Source organism: Colias eurytheme, chromosome 28 (genome assembly GCF_061535395.1).
Source record: "Colias eurytheme isolate Ceu_HAF_F1 chromosome 28, ilColEury1 Martin Lab GWU primary, whole genome shotgun sequence".
Taxonomy (NCBI): Eukaryota; Metazoa; Arthropoda; class Insecta; order Lepidoptera; family Pieridae; genus Colias; species Colias eurytheme.
The window spans coordinates 4,363,155-4,385,510 of record NC_143007.1 but is presented as its reverse complement, the minus strand read 5'-3'; the positions used below and the strand labels follow the sequence as shown (position 1 = coordinate 4,385,510).

Below are 22,356 nucleotides of genomic sequence, written 5' to 3'. Positions count from 1 at the left end.
CGTCAATACGTCAAAACTTTTTGACAGTTCGTGACAGAGAAGTGTCACCTTTCAATCGCGTCGTATTTGTTTCGGCTTTCGCTCTTCGTATTGTTACAATCTGAATTTTTATTATTCTTACAAGAAAAGTGTTTCCAATACAGAGCTGACTCTATCAATCGCTAATATACCTAAAATGTTATACCAGTGGTTCTTGAACAATTTTAGGTTATAACTATCGTAAAATATTTCGCGTACCCGTATGTGAAAATAAAAGTAACTTTTTAAGTTTTTTATCGTGAAAGTACAAAACAGTGTTTGTGGTTGCTTGGTTCTCTGGTCTACTCGAAGAGGAATAAAAGATGGGTCTCATAATATCGAGATTCCGAGTAAGTGTTTCAAATAACGTATTATTAACGGTATGAACTATGTATTGTAACGTAGCCAAAAACTATTTCGATATTCGAGTACATTTGGCGCGAATTCAAACTCAATGCTTGACCTATTAGATGAAATGATAATCCAAAAACAGTTATCTGGTACCAAAATAAATTTTTATTATCATAAGTTTTATTTATAGTTCAAAATGTCGTTAGTAACGTACACACGTATTATCAAAATATAATCTACCTACTGTACGTTTTCCTTATTGCATGTTTACTTTAGTTTAAAACAAATAAATTAAGAGCCATAGAAATTTTATTGAATTTTTTAAAAGTCTTGATAGTACTTGCATATTCATCATGATTCATCATTGAACAATACAGGGTATTAATCAATGATAATACTTTATTTTTATTAAATTCAAAACAAATAGATGTTTTATCTTTCTATTTCTTTGCTTCATTCAAATTATTGAAAAAAAAAAACACACTGTAAGTAGTTTCATTATATTCCGTAAATATTATTCTCCTAATTATTTTTATTTCTTGCTTATGCAAATTAACCCATTGAGCCCCGAACGGCCAGATCCGGCTGCAACACAATAGATTTTCTATTGTGTCTGTGATTCCGGGGCCTGATGGATTAATAAAAAAATTGATATTTTAATGCATTCACTGCATACAAAATTGTGCAATTAGTTATTGAAGTCATTTTTTGATTAACAATTAACATCCTGAAATAAAACAATAGATAATAATAGTTTCCTAACTTGATTTTTCTTTTGCAATACTTTTTTTGTCATATTTGCTACTAATTAACATAATTTTATATGAAATATCCATTTACATGAGTTACTAGTATAAAAAATGTTTTAGCAACTAACATTTGCACTGAATTTCTTTAAAACAAACTGTAAATCTAATACACTATTAGCTGTGCTCCGCGGTTCTACCCGCTTTGCTCCGCTCCTATTGGTCTTAGCGTCATGATATATAGCCTATAGCCTTCCATGATAAATGGACTATCTTACGGTGAAATAATTCTAACCTTCAGACCCGTGGTTCCTGTGAAAAGCGCATTCAAGCATACAAACTCTTCAGCTGTATAATATTGGTATAGATAAAAATATTATACAAATACAGTAGCACCTCTATAAGTCGAATATCAAGGGAGACGCCAAAAAATTCGAGTTATAGAGTTTTCAACTTATGGAGGATTTCGACTTAGGCGGATTTTGATTCGACATAAAGAGTTTGAGGTTTATTCTTATCAATTTTGAGTTACAGAGGTAAAATAAATTAAAATTCAACTTGCAGAGGTCACAAACATGTTTTTATTTATTATAAATCAACATTATTTCAAATCATTTTAAAATAAAAAATATGGCATTAAAAAAGTCAGTATTTTTTTTGCTTTAGATAATTTGGTTGTTCTCTAGCATTTTATAATCTATAAAGAGCAGAAAATTCTTCTTTTTCAAAGATACTGGTTTGCTTTATAAAATTTCGTAAGGTATTCAATACGGTTCTTGCCTCTTTGATGGAAACCCATGGAGCGCATGTACTATTCACGTCTTCTATGTCATCTTAATCATTAGTATCGGTTTTCTGAGCTATTGAATCGATAATTTCGTCATCAGATACTTAACGCAAACACGTGTTTCGTGAGTCATAAATTAATTATCGTATACTCCTAAAATGTTTTCTAAGAAACAATAGTGTACTGGTTGTAAAATAAAACGATGCTATGTTCGAGATACAGAGGTCAAATTTGATTTTTCGAGTTGTAGAGTGAAAATATGTACCAAAATGGCTTGGAGGGACTCGGTGATTATTTCGACTAACAGAGGGACAAAATTTCAAGTAATAGAGGTTTTCGGGTTTGAAGGGAAGGGAACAAGACATTTTTTCGAGATTTGGAGGTTTTTGACTTATCGAGGTTCGACTTAACGAGGTGCTACTGTATATCACATTAAAGGGACTTACCCTTTCTTTAGTGACTAGCTGCTCTTTGTGGTTACACCCGCATAGTTCTGCCCCTGTTGGTCTTAGCGTAATGATATATAGGCTATAGCCTGCCTCGATAAATGGGCTATCTAACACCGAAAGAATTTTTCAAATCAGTAGTTCCTGAGATTAACGCATTCGAACAAACAAACTCTTCAGCTTTATAATATTAGTATAGACAATAAAAAACAGGTACACAAGTCAAATCAGGTACATACATATTAAACAATCAACATTGAATTATTACAACACTGTTAAGGGTTAAAAAGTTATCTAGATATACCTATCTAATAAATTATTACATGAAATACAAAAAATGACTCATAATATTGTCTTTTTGTAATCTTATCTCACATTGATTTATTTAAATATGTACATATTGCAATTCTTAATGTCAATTGCATTTGCTATGATTTTAATCTATTTTTTTTTTTATTTATTTTCTTAAATTCATGTCTGGCATTTAAAGCTAGTTGAACTAAATTAAACTGGATCAAACTAGATTGTGAATATCTTTAAGCACCGATTTTTCAATGCTTGGATAAAACTTATTTGTCCAATAAAGTATTACACGATAATATTAAAATGTCACGTAAACTGTCAAATACGGGCAATTAGAATACGTTTTTAAAATGGTAGTTTTATACATTATTCGACAAATAAGTTTTATTCAAGCATTGAAAAATTGGCCTTAATGAAATTTTTACTCATTTTTTTTATATATTTAAAACTAGCTTTGTGATTGTGGCTATGCTCATGTGAATTTATTGTATGCTCCAGCTTATTATGTATGTATTTCATTTTAATGATAAAAATTAGCCTATTTATCCATGACTGTGTCAACTTGTAATGTTTATACCTATACCAAAAAGTAGTTAAGGTGGAAAGGTTCAAATAGACATAATTATTTTAGCATTAATAATCATTTTCATCCCTGAATTGAGAATCAAAACTAGGTATTATTTTCTAAAGTATTTTTGACTAGATTTCCGCCCGCGGCTTCATAGTTCCCGTTCCCGTGGGATTTCCGGGATAAAACCTATCCTATGTGTTAATCCAAGTTACCCTCTATATGTGTGCTAAATTTCATTGTAATCGGTTCAGTAGTTTTTACGTGAAAGAGTAACAAACATCCATACAAACTTTCGCCTTTATAATAGTATTTTTGATAGGTCATTAGTCAGCTAGCCTCTTTAAAAATACTAGTTTCCAAATTTATATGTATGTACCTATAAAATCAATTTGTTTGGCTGTCGCATCCCAAATCTTATCATTATATTATGAGATATTTCATCTATTGAACGGTCATAATCTTATCTAAAATCAATAGTTTGGTACATGTGAATGACATTATTATTTCATAATGTTGTACAGGTAAATTAGCTTGGAGAAATTTTTGCATATGTAGTGGTGTGTATATTACTCAGATCTTAGAGCGCGTTTCCACTATATCGTTCTGGCCTATACAAAAATGTTTCGATATCCTAACATTACTATTTAATTTTATACTTATTCCTAGCAACACTTTTGTTTTCAATAAAAACAAGTTTTTATTTGAAAGAAAATGGTTTTGACTTTATAAAAAAAAATATATCATTCAATTTTACGTCCTTGAGCAAACGACAAGGCGACTACCGTGAAACAATAAAATATTATGTCCATATGTCCATGTCCATGTGTCCATAATAATTTGTTTCATAATTAATATTTGACCATAATAATTACGAAACAAAACAAATAAATAAATCGTCACTTGATAGTGGAAAGTGGAAACACGCACAAAACCAGAATAAACCAGTTTACGCTGTCCGCAGGTGCCACGTGCAGTCGTTTGGTAGCGTTAGAACATAAAGCACATTTCATTCAAAAATTATAATTATTATGTACGTAGTTTAATTGATAAATTTTGTATTTGTTGATTGTTGTTATTATTTGTTATTATTGTTATAATATTTGTTGAAGTGAATTACATGTCCCGCAGCCGGAGGCCCCAAATGAAAACTCAGATGTACTTAAAAACTACATTTAATAGCTAAAATGAGACTTTTACACCCATGTCTGCACGATGCAGACCGGAGTTAAAGAATGAATTTATACAGTTTAATAATTATAAAGACGTAAGCAGGGAAATCGCATCCACATTCTATTCCCGTGCGAACGGCGTATTCAGCAGTTTTGTATGAAGGGCCATAACTAGTGTTTAATTTGTGTGTAAGTGTTGTAACTTTATATTGTTAATTCAATATGGCTCCAGTGTTAAAACATGGTCGAGGCAAGCCTTTGACTTCTCAAACTAAAGAATTAAACTTTAAATGTCGTTTCTTTTTCAAGTTAGTAAATTTTTCATTTTAGTAACATTGTTAATGTAAAAGTTATATGTATGTTAAATGTGCAAATATTAAAATAAAGTCTCATCTTTTTCAGAGGAGAAACACATATAGTTTAATTTAAAATCCCTTATATATACAGGGTTACTTGTAAAACACCGGCAACCTCGCAGGACAAGATAGCTAACATCATAAGTAACAACATTTCGACTTTTGATAATTTGTTAGATTTTATTTTCATACAAAAATAAATATTCATTTAATTTTCCGTCTGAATATTATAAACTCTACGCCTCCCAAAAATTACGTAAACAAAAAGCGAACGAGAGGGGGAAGGGGGCGTCGCGTCGTCCATCCGATAATTAATAGAACATAGACTTACAAATGTAAGGAGAGTACAATAAAAGTTTAAAAAATCATTTAAAAATAATTTATTGCGTTATGCCAAAAGTCGTAGAACAAATGTTGTTATTTATGATGTTAGCTATCTTGTCCTGCGAGGTTGCTGGTGTTTTACAAGTAACCCTGTATAAAATAAAAACTAAAAATAAAATGTAGTTTTATTTTATTTGCTGACCATACACTACTACAAACGCAAAAATTTCTCCAAGCTAATTTACCTGTAATATGTTTTTATGCGACTTTATTCCAATATTATAGGCAATTTTACTGACTAAGTAAGTATCTGTTTTTTTTTATTTACTTTTAGAAATCATTAATAGAATAACTACAATGCTCATAAGCAATTTTATTGTGACTTTTTTATGTATGATATTTGTAACAATTATTTCAAAGAACGAATGTTATCTTAGTCACATTAAAAATATCTTTTAATAATAAGGTAAATTCAAGATTTGTTTTTAAATCCACATACTCAAATCCATTCTGGATTGACATCTATACTAATATTATAAAGCAGAAGAGTTTGTTTGTTTGTTTGAACGTGCTAATCTCAGGAACTACTGATCCGATTTGAAAAATTATTTTTGGTGTTAGATAGCTCATTATCGAGGAAGACTATTAGTCCGGGTTCCATCGCACATTTTTGCAAGTGATTACTATCAAGCTAATTTTTCGTGAGTAGCTTTATTTTGATGAGATGCCCAATAATTTCATGTACGAAACTCTCGATTGTGGTAGCTACCAGAGGAAACAAGGATAAAATATTTTGATGGTTCTCAAATATGAATTACTAACTGAATGTTTTTTTTGTTCAATCTCAAGATAATTATCTAAATTATTCGAAAAAATATTTGTCCTACAAAATCTATGGTTTGATCAAAGAGTCCCCCTTTCCAATGTGTATCGATAAGGAAGTCATCATAAATGATTACTAACCAGCTGATTTTTTTATTTTCACTTATTTAATACTTATATATTTCAACAGACATATTGTCCTACAAATTGCGTAATAAATATTTGAGAACCATCAAATCAAAATATTTTATCCTTGTTACCTCTGTAAGCTACCACAATCGAGAGTTTCGTACATGAAATTATTGGGCATCTCATCAAAATAAAGCTACTCACGAAAAATTAGCTTGATAGTAATCACTTGCAAAAATGGGCGATGTATCCCGGACTATATAGGCTTCATATTATCACACTAAAGACCTACAGGAGCGGAGCAACGTGTGTAAAACCGCGGGCACATATAGTTTTCATATAAATATTCGTATTTGGGTTTTCTATTAACTGATTAGCTCCCAAATAGAAATTAAATATGTATACAGTTAATTCTACAATATTTAAAGATAGAACATTTATCTTAAAGATCATCACACTGTTGAGTTCAAACAGTAGTCTTTGTTACCTCAACAATATATTATATTGTATGTTCAAAAGGTCATCAAGGAACCTACTGTATTTCAGAATATATTTGTATATAATTAAATGTATATAGAGGACTGAATACTTGAATAATGAACAATATATAAACAGATTGAAGTATGTAGTTGAATCATGTATTGTTTTTTATACAATTGATGTTGTTGCATATGTAACTTCAGTATTTGTTTTATTTATATTATGTATATATTATGTTTATATCATTATATGCAATAATATGTTAATGTTTTTGAAACAAGATGAAAATATTTTGCTATTTTGATATGGTATTTAATTTTGTTTGCTGCAAAGTATATAAATAAAAAACTGAATACTTACTTACCTACATCAGTATATCATTTCTAGTCTGTGCATACATTTTATTTATTATGTTTCGTTACAATCAATTATACATATTTAAATAATAAAAAATATATAAAGAATCAGGCCTAATGTAAAATGAAATATTAGTTCTTGGGCTGAATTCCAAAATAATAAAATCTGCAAGACCATGTTAATATTTATTTGATTGAAATAAAAAGTGCGTGTGTGCCGAGCACACGTGTCGGAAGACGGAAGTGAAACTTCTTTGGCAAGATTCAAAGATACTGAAATCGTCGCCTTACTCCATGACGTGACGGTATTGCCTTGAAGACCCTGAAATTTTACTCTCAACGCGCGAAAAGAAGTTTTACCTTTAAAATTGTAATGCATTTTTCTTTGTCATTAAAAAATCGGTAATTAATCGTCTTTGTGTCAATAACAGATAACTTTCATAATTAATTTGAATTGAATGGTATGTAGGTGGTATAAGTGAGTTGTCTTTTGCCCGTGACTTCGTCTACAATTTTTTTTCTTATATATACTTACTAGAGAAGTAGTCTTATGTATTTATATTCTCATTTCTATCGAAATGGGTTAGGAATAAAGGATATATATAAGGTCATATATTGTATGTAGTAATTTCCTTTTAAAATAAATTTAAATACACAGATGCCACAAGAAAGAGTAAAATAAAATAAAAATATATTTTAGATTCAGTAAGTACATAGAAGTTTTTTCGTATACCTATCGCTTGATATTCGTTGTAATAGTATCTCTTGGATCAAATAAATGTAATCCATACTAATATTATAAATGCGAAAGTAACTCTGTCTGTCTGTCTGTTACTCAATCACGCCTTAACTACTGAACCAATTTGCATGAAATTTGGTATAAAGATATTTTGATATCCGAGAAAGGACATAGGCTACTTTTTATCCCGGGAAATAGGATAGGTTTTATCCCGGAAATCGCACGGGAAAGGGAACTATTCGGGTTTTTCCTTGACTGCGCTGGCGAAGCTGCGGGTGGAAAGCTAGTGAGTAATAAAATTGTAAGCATTTTTAACATTGACCGCTATTTTTGAAATACATCGTATTTTTAATTCATAGACGTTATTGCGTCAATATAGTGTACGCCAGCTTGAATGTAATATCTCGATAAAATTGAATTGATGAGCAATCCTTCTATCCTATCCTACTCCTACTAATCCTATCCTACTTCCTATATATTAACTTCTACTAATAATATAAATGCGAAAGTTTGTGAGGATGGATGTGTATGTGTGTTTTTGTATTTATTTTTTTACTCTTTCACGCAAATACAACTGAACCGATTATAATGAAATTTAGCACACATAAAGAGGGTAACTTGGATTAACACATAGGATAGGTTTTATCCCGGAAATCCCACGGGAACGGGAACTATGCGGGTTTTCCTTTGAAAACGCGGGCGAAGCCGCGGGCGGAAATCTAGTATTATTATAAATGCGAAAGTTTTTGAAGATGGATGTTTATGTGTGTGTTTGTTACTCTTTCACGCAAATACTACTGAACCGATTACAATGAAATTTAGCACACATATACAGGGTAACTAGGATTAACACTTAGGATAGGTTTTATCCCGTAAATCCCACGAGAACGGGAACTATGCGGGTTTTTCTTTGAAAACGCGGGCGAAGCCGCGGGCGGAAAGCTAGTATTACATAAGTATTAGAAAGTAAAATTATGATTGATTGGCAATTGGCATATCGATATTTAACCGCAATGTTAACTGAGACATTGAAAGTAAAATTATGATTGATTGGCATATCGATATTTAACCGCAATGTTAACTGAGACATTGAAAGTAAAAGTATAGTAACGGAAATTTATTTAAAACTTTTAAAAATGATGATATGAAGAATATTTATCTGTATGTAATTTTTTTAAATGATTGAGATCTATATTTTCATTGATCGAGTTTGACCAGTTGCGCCCCACGGTTTCACCCTCGTGGCTCTGCGAATTTTTCAAATCTGACCAGTAGGTATAGTTCCTGAGATTAGCGCGTTCAAACAAACAAACAAACAAACTCTTCAGTTTTATAATATTAAGTATAGATATAGCCACGATTCCAAACTACGACTATTCTGGAAAAAATAATTATTTATTCATTTTATATACATATGGAATAGCAGGTTACTAAAACTGCTACGTAAATTATTTTAACTCGGATTCTACGAAGCATAAAAATCGATAACAAATTACTTATTTTTATATTGATCTAAAACTTAATTAAATAATGTTCATAACCAAACATACTGTGACAAACAAACATACAAATTTCTTGTTTGTACTACATACTACATTGATGAATGACGTCACTATTAAGTAACATTCACTTATAATAGCAAGTAATATTTATTTCAATACTTGAAGATAACGTCTTAGGCGTTCGTTACGGTCTAACCATTTTCGACTTTCATTTGCGAATGACCTAGATTTTTGAAGTACACTGTTTCAGTGTTTGAAATTTATAACACGTTTGAGCATTCTCCTCTCACAAATATTGTAGCTAATATTAAGAGCTGAAGAGTTTGCTTGTTTGAACGATCTAATCTCGGAAATTACAAGATCGATTTGAAAAATGCGCTTGTTGACATAATTCGACCAAATGAAGTATCACTAAATAAGTAAAAAACTGTCAAAAATATTGCGATTTGCGATGATGGTTGCGAATGAGAAAGGAAATATGTATTAAAGAAATGTTTTTTTATTTGCTAGTTACTATTTAACTCGGAATTTTACTGTTTTATAAAATTCAAATATCTATGTGTGTTCAAAAACTACTTTGTTTCATCAACCCGAAGCCGGGCCAATCAGATAAATAAATCTTATATATAAAAATGAATCGCAAAATGTGTTGGTAAGCGCATAACTCGAGAACGGCTGAACCGATTTCGATAATTCTTTTTTTATTATATTCCTTGAAGTACGAGGATGGTTTTTATGTAGAGAAAACGTAAATATGTACCACGGGCGAAGCCGGGGCGGACCGCTAGTCTTATATATAAAAATGAATCGCAAAATGTGTTGGTAAGCGCATAACTCGAGAACGGCTGAACCGATTTCGATAATTCTTTTTTTATTATATTCCTTGAAGTCCGAGGATGGTTTTTATGTAGAGAAAACGTAAATATTATGTACCACGGGCGAAGCCGGGGCGGACCGCTAGTAATAAATAAATAAATATTTCGGGACAATTTTCACACACGGCACGATCTGATCCCATACTAAGCTTTCGCTTGTGTTATGGAAACCAGATGGCTGATAAACATACATATATAATTTTAAATATAAGATAGTATACACATAAATCAATACAAAATAAAGCATTAGTTACCAAAGCAATTAAGTATGTAACTTGTATTAAATAGAAAATAGATTCTAGATCGTATTATCTTATTATTTATTACGAATTGAATTACTATACGGTGCATTTACATCAAACGAGCGAATGCTCATTCTAAGTTCTAACCCCACTATGTCGAATTCTTTTAGTGTAAACAGGCGTAGAGCATTCTTTCGTTGCTTATGACTTACTAGTGGTCCGCCCCGGCTTCGCCCGTGGTACATATTTCGCAATAAAAGGTAGCCTATGTCCTTTCTCGGGTATCAAAATATCTCCATACCAAATTTCATGCAAATTGGTTCAGTAATTTAGGCGTGATTGAGTAACAGACAGACAGACAGAGTTACTTTCGCATTTATAATATTAGTATGGATGAGCAACCACGCACTAAGATGCGTTCGAAAAGATTGTATGCAATGTTCTAATACTGAACAACACTAAATACAAGTTTTCGTTTACACTAAACATCACGAAAGAATGCTCTTGCTGTAGCTCTATGTTCGTTTGGTGTAAATGCACCGTTACATGAATAATTGTATAATTTCAAGGTTTCCATAAAGGTGATTAATAAGGTTAATGCGATTAACAAAAATGTGCTTAAAATAGAAAATATCGAGTTTTCCTATGTTTTCTTTATGTTATTAATACTCATTAGTTATTAGTACATATATTTTATGGCTTAAATTGCTGAATTGATTTGTACGTGATGTATTGATTTTTTCTTTTCACATTACTCTAAAATAAACATTAACATTTTTTAAAATTAATTAATGTTTACAATACGCCAATCACGAGTTTTACATGTAATTATATTTTGAGTGTGTGTGTTTACAATTCCGTAATACTGTGTGTATGAATCGATCCATCTGAATGTATCTACACATGTATATATTTATGTTTATAGAATGTACCTACATATGTATAACTGTGTTTAAAAAGCACCTAATCCTCTCTTCCAGCGCAAGAAAACGACAAAGGAGATACTCGAAGAACTAGAAACTAAAATAAAGAGCATAGAGAAAGATGGAGAGTACAAGGAGCAGACGCACAAGCGCGTGATCGGCATGATAATGGTGAACTCGGTGGGGCTGTACGTGCTGTTCGCCCTACTGTACTACTTCATGTACGTGGGCAAGAGCCAGTACTGGGTGCACTCGGTGATGTACGCGTCCCCGCTGCTGGTGTTGCCCGTGCTGTGAGTATAGCAGATATAGTATAAATAGGAGTAGTTCTTGTACGCTATTGGTTAGAGTAGATACGCGTAGTCAGGTTAGGTTAGGGCACAATTGACAGGTGGCTCGCTTAGCGTCTATAGACGTTGTTGGTGATGATATAAAAGTACAAGTAGGGGAATATACAGCTGCCTGTGCTGTTTGTATAGTAGATATAGTGGGAGTAGTTCTTGTACGCAAGAAGTAAACAGGCTGCCTAGAACCTAGACTTAGAGCATAGCGAGTCACCTAGCAGGTAATTGAGTAAAATAACGATTGAGAATTTTCGTGACAGGCCATAACTACGCTCTGTGCATCAATCTATTTGCTTAGGGCTCTTTCAATTTATGCGTTTCGTATCGGACCGCTACAGTGCCGAAGCGGTGCGTTTGTCGTACGGCGCACGGCCGGTCGTTTGTTTTCATACAAAATGCACGGTGCGGCAACAGCGCGGCGTCCGTACCGCAAACGCTCGACAGCAGGACGGCAACGTTGCAAGTCCCATAGGGATGTCGGAAATGCAATAAAGTATCGATATATATCGTATCGATGTTTTTTGAAAATATCGATATTGATATTTTTATTAAAAATATCGATATATTGGTATGATTTGACAGAGAATATTCGTGCTCTAAAAATAAATTTTTTTGGTCTTATCTAATTCAATCATCTTACATTTCTACGGGTACTCAAGTACAGAAATACGCGCGTTTTGAGGTTATAATATATAAGTCAGTCGTGGTAATAATACGGACGGGCAGTTGAAGAGCACTAACAGTAATGTTTCTTCGAGTCCATGGCTTAACTGGTGTCAAATAAATTTAAAACAGCACTAGCATACAAACGCACGGCAGTCAGATACGCTTTCAATTTAAGCGTTTGGTAACGGACTGCTACCGTACTGCAACGGCACGGCAGCGGGTTATAACTAGCGGCACGGAAAACGTGCGGCAGCGGTCCGATACGAAACGCATAAATTGAAAGAGCCCTTAGGCTTATTTTCAGACGTGTACATGACGAATTTTGTTTTGTTTTTAATAATAATTTCTAACAAAGGATAAAGATACTATACATACATCACTTTCATTAAATATATGGTATTCTGTACCTAAGAAACGAAATAAAATATAATTCTACATTTTCTGGCGCAATAAGATCTTTTTAACTAAAACATATTCTCACAAATAATCTAGTGTTATTGCACTTCCTTTAAAACCTTGCAGTCTATTTATGGCATTCACTAGAAATTGTGATGTCATCGATTTATCATCGCGCTCAAACAATATCATACAGTTATAGAGCACTAGCTGTGCCCCGCGGTTTTACTCGCATTGCTCCTCTACTATTGGTCTTGGCGTGATGATATATAGGATATAGTCTTCCATGATAAATGGACTATCTAACAGTGAAATGATTATTCAAATCGGACCCAGTACCTGAGTTTTGCGCGTTCAATCAGCTAAACAAACCAACAAACTTCAGATTTATAATATTCTTTCCGCGCGCGTCTTCGCCCACTTAACAAATACAGTTGAACCTCGATAACTTAAACCTCGGTAACACAAAAACCTCTGTAACTTCAAAAAATAATGTGTTCCCTTCCCATCAGAGCCCAAAACCTCTTTAACTTAAAATACGCAACCTCTATAACTTAAATAAATAATCTCTGTATTGGCCCTCAGTAACTTCAAGAAATGTTTCCACAACCTCTATAACATAAAATTATTTGTCAATGAGTCATTTTGAAAGAGTGTCAAAACAAAAGGTTTCGGTATTTATTGCTTGCACGTGTTTACTATGTATTGTTAACGTAAACAATACATTACCTATTGTTTGCTTTATCGAAATTCTTCAAAGCTTTGCGGCGGTTAGCTTTATGACAACAACTTACTTGCATCATAAGTTTTTGATTGTTGTCCTGGAAACATCACTTTACTTACTGTGTGATAAAACTAGCTTAAAATGAGTCCAAAAAGAAAACTAACAACCCTCACCTATGCTGATAAATTAAAAGCTATAGAAGCAGTGAAAAATGGATAGACCCTTGATAACTTAAAACCTCTATAACTTAAAATATTTTGTGTTTCCCTTGGACTTTAACTTATCGAGGTTCTACTGTAGTTATATACTAATTTTTTCCTGGACAACCACTGTATATCTATTAAAAATTGGTTGTCTGTAAAGTCGGTTTACTGACGATAGCTGTTGAACGTGACAACGTCCGAATGTGCTTCTTTGTCACTCGTTCCGCGCTCTCGCTTGCACTTCAAACCATGGAACGCCTCAGAGCGAGGTAACGCCGCATGAGTAATGTTTTTTCGTGCGTGCAGGCGCGGGCGGCTCTATCGAATTATAAGAGGTTGTCACGTCAAAAACCGTTGCGTAGTTATAAAGATTTAAGCATAGATAGGGACGGGTAGATCGATACAGGGACTTTGTTTTATACTATGTATAAAACCTACACAATATAAAAGTAATAAGTATAGATAGTATAAATTAGTTTTGCGCCATTCTTTAATACAGCCTTGTAAGTTGTAGGTGTGATAAAGGCTATATCGTATAATGTTTCTAGACTTAGCCGGGGATCCAGTTACAGATTCTATTTATAGATTTACGCACGTTGACCCAACGACTATGGGTACTGTATTGGCACATGAGTAGAAAGACGGAACAGAGACTAAGCTTCTTAAGAACGTGCAAAATTGTTACCTATTTTGGTAGGGTTGTCACAATAGGTTAAGACAAATTAAACAAAACATTTGTTAAATAGTTTTATAATTACACACAATTACATACATATACTTACAAATGTTAAACTTGTAATAATAATGAAAGGTAAAAACACACCGTGTACAATTCTCTTCTTATTAAAAAAGGACCTAATAAAATAAACGCAAGTAGGTACTTACTTGAAAAAGTAATAATCAAAATATTTACTCACCTATTGTACTCCCTGGGATAGTTGAAGTATGATATATTTTTAGTTTTTCTAGTATTATTCATACACACAGTACAATAAACAACCATTTTTAACAATAAAATATTACGTTTTATATTAAAATATTCAAACTTGCAAGTTGCAACTAATAAAACAAACAACGTGCGTCGTATCAACCCTGAGACTGTCCTCAGCCTGTGCAAGCGCAAACCGGTTTTTTCCAGAATCGCTGCGTACGCGACAAGCGGCCTGCGGTCACACACACATGCCCCGCGTACTTGTAGTAGTGCAATCGATTCGCGCGGTTGTTTGAAGCTTAGTCTCTGTTCCGTCTTTCTACTCATGTGGTATTGGTACTAAAGTTACAAAATAGGTTATGTGTTAAAGGAGTACATTGTAAAATGTTTGGAGAAACAACTAAAAACGACTTCTGACTAATCGTATATTGTGTACCAATAATTATGATCTCGATAAAAACATAGTAGGTATAATATCTATAGTGTATATATCATTGGCCATTGCATGTAACAAGCAAAGAGGTGATCGATATTTCTTCAGTGGAGTCGTGGTAGTCTTCTATAGTGGGAAAAATATGAGTTGATGATGTTGATTATTAGTTTTTCCCTGATATACTTACACGATCATGATGATTGTGATACATCCATACTAATATTATAAATGCGAAAGTAACTCTGTCTGTCTGTCTGTTACTCAATCACGCCTAAACTACTGAACCAATTTTCATGAAATTTGGTATGGAGATATTTTGATACCCGAGAAAGGACATAGGCTACTTTTTATCCCGGGAAAATGACGCAATCCCGGAAATCCCACGGGAACGGGAACTATGCAGGTTTTTCTTTGACTGCGCGGGCGAAGCCGCGGGCGGTATAGTACCTAGTGAATAATATTTGGGGAATAAATAGCATATTCGATTATAAAGATAATTTCATACAGAAATAAGAATAGTAAATCGTTATCAAGATGTGATGCGTTATTTCTGACTCATTACGTTGAAGATTACGTATGAAAAAGATGACGGCATACGAGACAGATGCGTTTGATTATGTATATATACGATTCATATTGTGTAATATATTGATAGTAATCTTAGCATAAAGTCTAGAAAATAAAAAGAAATATAAAATTATCTTCTTAATCTGTGAAATTATATGTCCTTTGTAGGATGGTATATTTAGACTTTTGAATGACGAAATAGAAATAATCAGGACATATTTGTCCTGAATGAATAATCATTTGTGATTGAATATATGCCTATAAACATACTATATTATATATGTATATACTTATTGGACGGACATAACGATAAGGGTGATAGCCATTTCATTAAATGCCTATGCTCTATTAAATGGTGCCATTTAATTAACCTCCTGAATGACACGTAGGTAGTTGTTCAATTAAACGACTAGATTCTATTTCGATTAATATTTAAGTACTCGCCTAGGCAAATTATTGAAACTTAGATTAACTTGCTACATTACTATTTAGAAAATGTTAATTATTATTTGATCCATACAATAACACATACATTTTAATTTTCCAGGGTTATATTTCTACGGTCGGCTATATCGTCCTACTACACGTGGACTTTGAACAAGAACAGAGTTAAGCTGACGAAAATGAGAGACGAGAAGAAGAAAATATTAGAGGAGGTTATGAATACGGAGACTTATAAGGTGACGTATTTAAATAAAAAGATTAAAGCAGGTCGTATTCAAATATCTGTTTTAAAACCGCGCAATAAGGTTTAGACCCGAAATTAATTGTATAAAATTTCTCTCAATTTATCATTCAATTCTCTATCTTATAACCAGGCAATAAGATCCAAAATCATCTGTAAGAAAATTCCTGTAAATTTTCGTCAATTCACCGTGTCAATGTGCATTGCAGGACGCATTCAAATTTTATCCTATGACCACTCAATAAGGTAGAAAATCCATTGTAAGAAAAACCCTCTGAATGTTATTTTACACCATTTCATTATACATTGCAGGTCGCATTCAAATCTCAGCCCTATGACGATACAATACGGTTTATAATTAATGAAAAACATGGCATGAAAAGTCCTGTTTTGCTTACGTCACTGTTTCAATGTACATTACATTGCATTCAAATCTCTGTCTTATATCCGGGCAATAAGGTCTTATCATATAGTATCAATTGTATACTAATCGTCTCAATGTTTGTTTACACTATTTCACTATACATTGCAAGGCGCATTCAAATCTCTACCTTATTACAGGAAAATAAGGTCCAATATCCATTGAAAAAATCCTCTTAATATTCTTTTACACCTTTTCGATATACATTGCAGGTCGCAAAGGAAATACTAGACAAGTATGGCACACCGGAGGAGCAATCGAAAGCGTTGAAACCGTTCACTCCAACTGTAACTCAGAGCACACCACAGGGTAATTATTTAGTAAATTATTGTAGTGTGTAAGTATGCTATCTATCGTGATTGTTGCATCATTTATTATGTAGACGCGTCATCACATTATAATGATATTTAAACAATAATTAATATGAATAAAGGGTCTTAATCATGATCTCGTTGTTTAAATTCGTCTCCTAATACACTCCTAGTACTAAATCCCACCGCAGGATCAGTGCGTTCATGGTTTTTTTAATGAAACCAAAATTTTCTGTATATTTATAATTAGGAGAATATATATCGACTAGGTTGCCAGTCAAAATTTGGCCGCAAGCATGTTTAATTGAAATTTTTCTTATCGATTTTTGGGAAAAAATGTGTGCCGTATTAAATCCGGCCGCAAATAAGGGTTGCCGGCTTTTAAAGACTCTTAGACTACCCGTACATTATTTTTAACAAAAATCTAAACTTCCTTCAAGTTATCAGAACTAGATTGAGTTTAAATGGAATACGATAGAGGCCCCAGCTTTCAGATAAAAAAGATATCAGATAGTGTCGTCAAGCGTCCGCCATCTGCAAAAAAAGGTTTACCCATCCAATTTAAGACCACGCAAACCGTTGCTTAATCTTATTATTTTATTATTTATAGCAACAGCAATACATCTGAAAATTTCAACTCTATACCTATGAATTATGAAATACAGGCTGTATAGATACGGACAGACAATGAAATATTTGTAATAAGATTTCGTTTTACCCTTTCGAACCTGGACCCTAAAAAAGAATAAAACGATAATCTTTTTAAAAATATTTATTTATACATATATGCGAAATTTATTTACAGCTACCCCCATTCAGTTAAGACAGAGACAGTTCGCCTTACAGACATCTACCCCCAATAAAAATATGAATCTTGTACCCGCCACGCCAGGGGTTGTTTTTAATGGACCAAGATTGAGGGTGAGTTTTTTTTTATTAAATCATATGTTAAAATCTTTTTTGTGGTTTTTTTTTTATATATATTTATCCATGAAAAAAAAGTAGATAAAAGCCGTCTTTGCAGCAGCATTATTTAAATTTTTGACACAAACCACTTTAATATGTTTATAGTTACAATTAAATTATTACTTGTCTGCTTTTTATAGAAATAGAAATAGAAAGTGCCACCAATTACAAAAATATAAATCTTAATAATCTAACACAGAACAGAAAAAAAATATACATATATAGCAATGGTGGCAAAAAGGACTCCCCGTCAGCAAAGCAGCAAACATTAATTAAAATGTATTGCTGCACTGATTTTCAGAGGAGACCACGTGACTGTACAGATGCAATGATTGCAATTATGATAAATTCGATTTTATTGTCTTTTGTATAATATCTAAAAGAATTATTTCAGAATTTCACATCATATTATATAACAGGCTAAAATCAATAAATTATAACATGTTTGATACTTATTATAGGACTAGCTTTCCGCCCGCGGCTTCACCCGCTTTTTCAACGAAAAACCCATATAGTTCCCGTTCCTGTAGGATTTCCGGGATAAAACCTATCCACATTACCTTTATTACCTTTATATGTTAATCCAAGTTACCTTTATATGTGTGCTTAATTTCATTGTAATCGGTTCAGTAGTATTTGCGTGAGTAACAAACACACACACATCCTCACAAACTTTCGCATTTATAATATTAGTAGGAAGGATAGGATTAGTAGGAGTAGGATATTTCAAGATGTTTTAATCAGCCAAACATGTTTTATGTATATTTTTTTTTTTATTGGTAATAGGGAAGCGCTTGACCACAATCTCGCCTGATGTTAAGCTGAGATGTGGTCTAAGATGGAACGCGCTTCCCTAGAAGGTACCTGTTCACTCTACGCTTGAAGACCCTTGAAGATATTTAACTTAATGTTTCAGTCGGATCAGTTACCGCGCCCGCTACCGGACAGCAATAGGTCCGCGTTGGACAAAGTTGTGGATTATTTACTGAAGGACGGACCAAATTATCGAATGGCGCTCATATGCACTGAATGTTTTTCTCATAATGGTAAGATTTTTTATATTTACACTACGTCTTGTACTTTGTACTTGTTGTCTAATATAAGATATGATTTGTATATTTTCATGATTTTAAAAGCCGATTGACTTATGATTAGTATCGACTGTAACATATTATAATCCTGAGTTTCTCTTTGCGATTTTGTCTATTTCACGCCTTAGGTAAGGCGTGAGGGGGTCCGCGTTTAGTAAGGAATCAACGTGCTCGAAACTAAAAATCGTAATACTAAATGTTTTCATTCACATTTTTATCAAAAAGTGAATGAAAACATTTAGTATTTTCTAAATCTAAAACAGTCACGAAATCAAGAAGGTAAATACTATGTATTTGTTATTTTATACGAATTATTATCGTAAAATACGGTTGTAATGAGAATTTATATGATATTTTAGAGGTAACTTCAGGATTTTTTTTATCGAGCAAAAATTTTTCAATTGTGTTTTGGAAACAGTCACCCCATCACACATACGTTCTGTAATACATATTAGAAATTTCAGTGCGATAAAACTTCAATATTTTCAATTATAGCTCATAGATAACAGTCCATTTTGCCGTTATCACCTACTAAGGGCCCTTAGAGCGTATACGCACTATGCGGGTAGCCGCATTGCGGGTAGCCGTCCGGCTGACCGCAAGCACAATTATGTACGTAATATTCATTTCTATGCGCACTGCGATGCGGCTACCGCAGACCGCACAGTGCGCATAGAAATGAATATTACGTACATAATTGTGCTTGCGGTCAGCCGGACGGCTACCCGCAATGCGGCTACCCGCATAGTGCGTATATGCTTTTAAATATGATTATCACTGATTCTGACCATTACCCCGACTCTGACCACGGTCCACGACCCTAATTCTGATTTTTACTTATGAAGCCGAATTTTATTCCGATTTTCACGGCTTCCGAATCCGACCCTAATTCTTAATCCTCTTTCTTGCCAATAAACATTATTTTATTTTATTTTCTTACAGGCATGGCGATGATAGAAGAATTCGACTATGTTTCATACAAATGTGCATACTGCGGCAAACTGAACCCGGCGCGCAAACAGCGGCCAGCTGCTCCCGCGCTCACCGCACACCGTGCACTCGCATACCACGCAGCCGGTACAGACAAAAACATAGAGTACTAGATTTCCGCCCGCGGCTTCGCCCGCGTTTTCAAAGAAAAACCCCCATAGTTCCCGTTCCCGTGGGATTTCCGGGATAAAACCTATCCTATGAGTTAATCCTAGTTACCCTCTATATGTGTGCTAAATTTCATTGTAATCGGTTCAGTAGTTTTTACGTGAAAGAGTAACAAACATCCATACATCCATACAAACTTTCGCCTTTATAATAGTATAGTATAGTATTATGATGTTATGGAAACCAGATGGCTGATAAACATACATATTATATCATTTTAAATAAATACTTATATAGATAACTAACACCCAAACACAGAGCTATCTATGTTCATCACACAAATATTAGCCCCGGGTGGGAATCGAATCCACGACCTCTGACATGGAAGACAGGGCCATTACTAACTAAGCCTACCGGTCAGTCAAATATATATTCAATTAGACTTCCTTCTGAAGCACTCTTTAATCGTTTAAAAACAATTTAACATTGGTTAGCAGTTTCTACAGAGAAGAACCGACGCAAGACACTCTGTAGTGGCTAATTTATATTTATTTTAGTTTTACCCGCCGTGATTATATAATATAGCATATCCTTCCCTTCCTCGATAAATAGGTTATCTAACACTGAAATAATTTTTCAAATCGCACCTGTGATTACCAATATAAGCGCGTTCAAGCAAACAAACAAAGTCTTCGCCTCATATTGATATTACTATAGATTGTATCTTACATTAATCAATTCAATCCGGCTCGAAGGACCAAATATCTAATGAATGTAACTAACGCTTATTTTATTTTAATGTTTAAAATATAATATAGTTATAAATAAATAAATAATTTACGTTTTCTAGCTGCCAATGACGACTCGTCGCTCGCGAGTTCAGCCAGTGAAAGCGAAGAGGAAAAGGAGGTAGCGAATCTCGATGGGGACGCTGGTGAGTAGGGAACGGCTGTGCTGGTTTTGATGAGATTTTTGTATCAAGTTGAAATTTTGTAGCCATATGATGGAATATTGGCATATTATAATTATGATTGAGAGAACAGAGTATCTATAATGGTTTATAAATTGAGGAGTTGTAAATGTAAATATTATGAAGAATGGAGTTCGTATACTTTTTAAATATAAAAAATAACATTTTACTGAATTTGATTGCATATAATTTTAACAATATCATCTTTGTTGTCATGTGTGGCTTTTACATGTTCAAAAAACTAATTTGTAACTCGTTATTGTTATAATTGCTAAGTAAAATACTGCTAAATTCTTATTTTAAGAATGGTCCACTTTACTAAATTTAAACTACACAATCAGAACAATCAGAGTTACAAATAAGTTTTTGCTAGAAATTATAGATTCGGTAGTCGGTACATATATACGATTGACAAACATAAAAATATCCTTTTTTTTTCTAGTAAGCATAAAATTAATAGTTTAGTACTATAATCGAAAAATAATAAAATTTCCAGGTTCAGAGGGCGAAAAAGAATCATCCCCCACTCCCATGGAGGTAGAATCGAAATCGGAAACTGACAAGAAACAAGACTGATCGATTGTAACTCACTCGATTGACGAATCGATTTTATATCGATTGCGCGAATCGATGTTCTCGAGATGCAGATAATATATGCTAAAAGTTTAATGGTGGATCCACACGATCTAATTGCTTGGCTTGAGAGATCTGTTTGATGAAAACAAATTATTGATGCTTGAAGCCTTGAAAGATGATTTTTTACCGATCATTTTTATATGTGAAAAAATTTATACAGACTTCTACGAAAAAAAAAAGTAAATAATGCATGGTTGCATGATGTGTTTAAAAATAACATTTAATTTGATTGGAAAATATTGTATTACATGTAAATCTATTATAATTAAGGAATATTGGCTGTGTGTGTTGAGAACTAAATATATATTGATACAAAAATTAATACTTATAGTGTTAACTAACTGATACAAATCAGACATCGCAATTACTTAATAAAAAAGGAATACACATACTAATATTTCTTATACATCATAGTTTGACAATATTTTTCATTTTATTCAAACACAATTTTTACAAAAGCCGCTAAATAGTAATTTAACAATTTTTACAAGAACTAAATATTGCTCATGCAAGTTTGTCATGCAATTTGATCGTGTGTCCGCAACATTAAATGGGAATCAGTTTTAAATTCGAATAAGGAACTGCGGTGGTTATGTCGGCTGTTAACTATTTATATAAAGTGATTTGGGATAATTGACGGTAGTTTAAAAAAAGTTTGAAAATGTGGGTATTAAAAAAAGAGCGTGTTTGCCGTTCACACGTGTCAGAAGTGACACTTTAAGATTCTAAGATACCAAAATCGTCGCCTTAATGACGTGACGGACTGCCAACCTGC

General features: G+C 33.1%; 1 protein-coding gene across 1 annotated transcript; it reads left to right on the top strand.

The window, feature by feature from the left end:
* Positions 1-40: 40 nt before the first annotated feature.
* On the top strand, positions 41-21,911 carry Lnpk (zinc-ribbon metal-binding protein lunapark). The gene is made up of 9 exons (XM_090117627.1): positions 41-368; positions 11,197-11,432; positions 15,951-16,083; positions 16,722-16,818; positions 17,626-17,741; positions 18,703-18,832; positions 19,820-19,954; positions 20,826-20,909; positions 21,442-21,911. Exons 1-9 carry the CDS (start codon positions 342-344, stop codon positions 21,519-21,521), a joined length of 1,038 nt encoding a protein of 345 aa, XP_089973753.1. The 5' UTR covers positions 41-341; the 3' UTR covers positions 21,522-21,911.
* The last annotated feature ends 445 nt before the right edge of the window (positions 21,912-22,356 follow it).